The sequence below is a fragment of the Poecilia latipinna genome, unplaced genomic scaffold (genome assembly GCF_001443285.1).
Source record: "Poecilia latipinna isolate Pla-1442-1.1 unplaced genomic scaffold, P_latipinna-1.0 Scaffold876, whole genome shotgun sequence".
In the NCBI taxonomy this organism is placed as follows: domain Eukaryota; kingdom Metazoa; phylum Chordata; class Actinopteri; order Cyprinodontiformes; family Poeciliidae; genus Poecilia; species Poecilia latipinna.
Window position 1 is genome coordinate 185,424 of NW_015113492.1, and position 3,508 is coordinate 188,931.

The 3,508-nt window shown below is 42.5% G+C and overlaps 1 protein-coding gene across 2 annotated transcripts in view; it reads right to left on the reverse strand.

Moving 5' to 3' along the window:
* atg13 (ATG13 autophagy related 13 homolog (S. cerevisiae)) overlaps positions 1–3,312 on the reverse strand; it is a 9,318-nt gene extending 6,006 nt beyond the window's left edge. Inside the window, exons 1-12 of one of the 2 annotated variants that reach the window (XM_015048350.1) lie at positions 3,145–3,312; positions 2,128–2,208; positions 1,881–1,961; positions 1,646–1,765; positions 1,497–1,543; positions 1,284–1,424; positions 1,158–1,198; positions 980–1,076; positions 794–901; positions 619–712; positions 402–500; positions 14–82 (exon numbers count right to left, since the gene is read on the reverse strand). In XM_015048350.1, coding sequence (XP_014903836.1) covers positions 14–82; positions 402–500; positions 619–712; positions 794–901; positions 980–1,076; positions 1,158–1,198; positions 1,284–1,424; positions 1,497–1,543; positions 1,646–1,765; positions 1,881–1,961; positions 2,128–2,196 — 966 coding nt within the window. In that variant the 5' untranslated portion in view covers positions 2,197–2,208; positions 3,145–3,312. The remainder of the gene's footprint in view (positions 1–13; positions 83–401; positions 501–618; positions 713–793; positions 902–979; positions 1,077–1,157; positions 1,199–1,283; positions 1,425–1,496; positions 1,544–1,645; positions 1,766–1,880; positions 1,962–2,127; positions 2,209–3,144) is intronic. The other variant, XM_015048351.1, reaches the window with a different exon arrangement.
* Positions 3,313–3,508: the final 196 nt, after the last annotated feature.

Below are 3,508 nucleotides of genomic sequence, written 5' to 3' on the forward strand. Positions count from 1 at the left end.
TTTGTGCTAGTACCTGGTTTGTGTTGAACTCAGCAGCTCCTCCTGTAGGTGCAGGCTGGTAGGACAACCTGGAAGCATAGAGCTGCAGAGACAAAAAAAAAAACAAGAACAGGAAATAATAACCAAGTAGCAAACACTAAGGTTCCTGTTGGTGCCGAAGGGATGTGAGAAGGTGTGTGTCAAGCATTATGAGTTAACTACGTTGCGACAAGTGACAGCAAACCACAACAAACTGAAGCTGAGGGGATGCAAAAACTCTGCTCTAAGCTAGCTGCAAGGATTCCAGAGGTCAAGCGATGGAGAAGGTTGTGATGAACACAGAACTAGAGAGGCGAAGTCTGGAGGGTGAGCTTCAGCGCTTCTCACACAAAAAACACCGTCAAACACCACTAAAGACTCACATTGTGAGTGACAAGTCCTGGAGCCAATGGGAGCTGGAGACTGTCCAGCGGGAGGGGCTTGGACAGTTTGGAAGGGGACGGACTCAGAGTGCAGACACACTGAGTCCACGTGAACAACCAAAAGTTAAAGGAAACGGACGAGAAAACGAGAGAAGAGAGTGAAATGATGATCAGGAGTGAGAGTCGACAAAGAGAGAGAGGAGGAGTGTGGGCTCACCTGAGAGGGAGGGGAGGTGGAGAAGGAGGTGGTGCAGACCTCCTGAGAGTCCTGAACTCCAGCAAACGCTCCGCCGTCGTCCTCATCCGGGGCTCTGAAGACGCACAGACAGGAAGTGGTTTCGTCGAAGCACAGGAAGCTAGAGGACGACTCAGAAGCAACCACGAAGGCCTACCTGTAGTTGCAGGGCTGCCCCATTGTGATTGGACGCTGATTGCCGCAGGGCGCGTCCACAAAGTGATCCACGATGATTCCCATGATGGGAGCCGACCGTTCAAACTGCCTGCAGAGGAAATCCAGACTGTCGTTAGCCCGCTGAGCTGAAGGACGGACTGAGCTGCAGTGGCAACGTGCTGGTCACCTGCTGGACATGAACGCCAGGTTGGTGCGGTAGGCACATGACAGCGTTACCGTGCCAACCGGGGTGCCGACAACACCAACGCGCACCGTTTGGAAACCTTGGTTAAAAAAAAAGAAAACAAACATTGATTGACAGACCAAGGACAATCACACATTAAAGAGACCAGAACTAAAGTTACCTTCTCCTAATCCACCCAGCTGAACTTCCCCAAAGTAGATCCTACACAGGAGACAACATTTAGATGGACATCTTAGTTTTTATATGGCTGAATTCAAGAGATCGGCGTCGGCGCTGATCAGGACACCTGTACAATATGACGTAGTCGTGGCCCTGCTTTCTGGACAGCTTATAGGCTGGAGTCACTCTGGTGATGGCCAGCAGAGATTTTAGGAGGACAGACAGCCGGTTATAGACAGTGTACGACACTTTAATGTCCTTATCGCACCTGCAGGAGAGCCAGAAATCACGCAGGTTAAACGTGAAACGGTAGCTAAGCTGGAGCTGAAACGCTGCTTACTTCTCGTTCATCTCCAGGCACCAAGTCTCTAACTCCATGGAGTCTCCCTGAGCAATGAAGACGGAGACAAAACAGGATGAATTTAGCAACAAAAACTAACTCTCCTGGGTTATGAGGAGCTGAAACTAAAGAGACTTTATGAGTTCTACCTCTGAGGTCTTTAGGGAGATCTCCACACACATGGATCGGCCAATGCCTGGAAGCTGGCCGGCCAGCGCCTTCTTGGCCTCATGAGTGACCTCTGGGATGTCTTTGATGGCCAAGTTGAACTAAAGAGAATGTGGAACCGGTGGCGGGGGGGAATGCTTCACATCAGAAGACCAACAAGAGGTATGAAATGATAAAAAAAAAAAAAATAAATAAAACGGAGCTTTAGTTTTTTACCCAGTCTGAGCCAGTGGGCGACGAAGACGAGCGAGTGCAGATCTTCTCCCCCAGGCGAGCCTGAACGATCACCTGAACAGTCTACAGATAAACACAAACAGAGGTGTGGGAATGAATCTGGAGAAAGTCACTGAAAATAGGGATGCAGAGGTCTAAATGGATGGTACAAAAAATCTGGAAAACTTTTGGAACAAGTGAAAAAGCCTTTAGATACAACATAAACGCAAGCCTTAGGCTGCCCTCTGACCTTTAAGGCAAAAAACTTGATGAACTTGTCCAAGTCTTTCTTATCCTGTGGACTCAGGTCACCGTCCATGTTGTCACGACCCTGCGGATCACAGGAGACATAATCTATTAGGAAATTTTTCTACATCATTCATTTAAAAAAGAAAAAAGTTATTTATATAAATGTATAAGAATGTGAAATACTTAAAGAAATAATGTGAAAAGTAAGTCACAGAACCCATAAACTTTACCACCAAGTGTCAAATAAGAGTAATGTTAAGGTGAAAACATAGAATAGTAAGAAAAACACACACAAAAGTATTGCAAAAATAAAAGCTGAAAATATTCCAATCTAAATTAATAGAATGTTAACAGTAAAAAAGCAAATCATGTAATTACAAATATATTACATTTTTAATACACAAAACTAGATGCACAGATAATGAAATGCAAAACCAAATGTACATTTTTGGATTTTCCACCATTTGTTCTATGCTCATCATGCTTAATCATAAGTGTTATCAAAATAACTAAATTAGGTGCAAAACGTAGCTTTTTGCTGTAAAAAGCATCCAAAAATGTTGAACTACTTAAGCCACAAACCAAAGTTTGACCTACATAAACAATGTTGACTTAAAGCTAATTTTGCTGCGTACTAATTTATTGTATTTCTAAATGAAATGAATGTAGAGAGAAAGTGTTTGACAAAACAGCGACATCCGTTGTTTACAAAGGCAGCTTTTAAACCTTACACAATCCTTAGTTCTGGAAAACAAATGGGGCCTCCACGCTTTTTAGAAATAAACCTGAGTAAATATGGAGGTCATTCATAGTACAAAGACTGACTGCAACATTTTATCATCTACAGCGTCTGTTATATGAAAATGAAAACATAACAGGAGGATTTCTGGAATAATTACTGCTTGTTTTCCTGACAGAATAGTGAGTCACTGCTATACCAGCGTTAGCATGCTGCTAATGCTAGCTGACTGGCTGAATAACGAGGGCTTTGTAAAGCGATAAAAACACCGAAACTTACATTAGCCGTTTCCTTAGCGATGGGCGTTCAATATTATAGACATGAGCTTAAACACATAACAGAATTAGTATTTTCTATAAACATTCATAGGCCATTTTCGGACACACATAACGTCAGCAGCTGCTGTGCCACTTTTCTGTTTATCTTCTCCATGTCGACGTGTTTATGTAGCAGCGATCTCCAACTCGCACTTTCGCTACGTCCTTCTTCTGTAATATTTATTCACTTGAACAGCTGAAACATACAATTATACTATGCATCACTCTGAGGACACCTTTCGTGAAAAAAAAAAAAAAAAAAAAAAAAAAAATATTAATTTAAATATTTTATTTTTTTTATATTTTTTATTATATTTATATTTTTT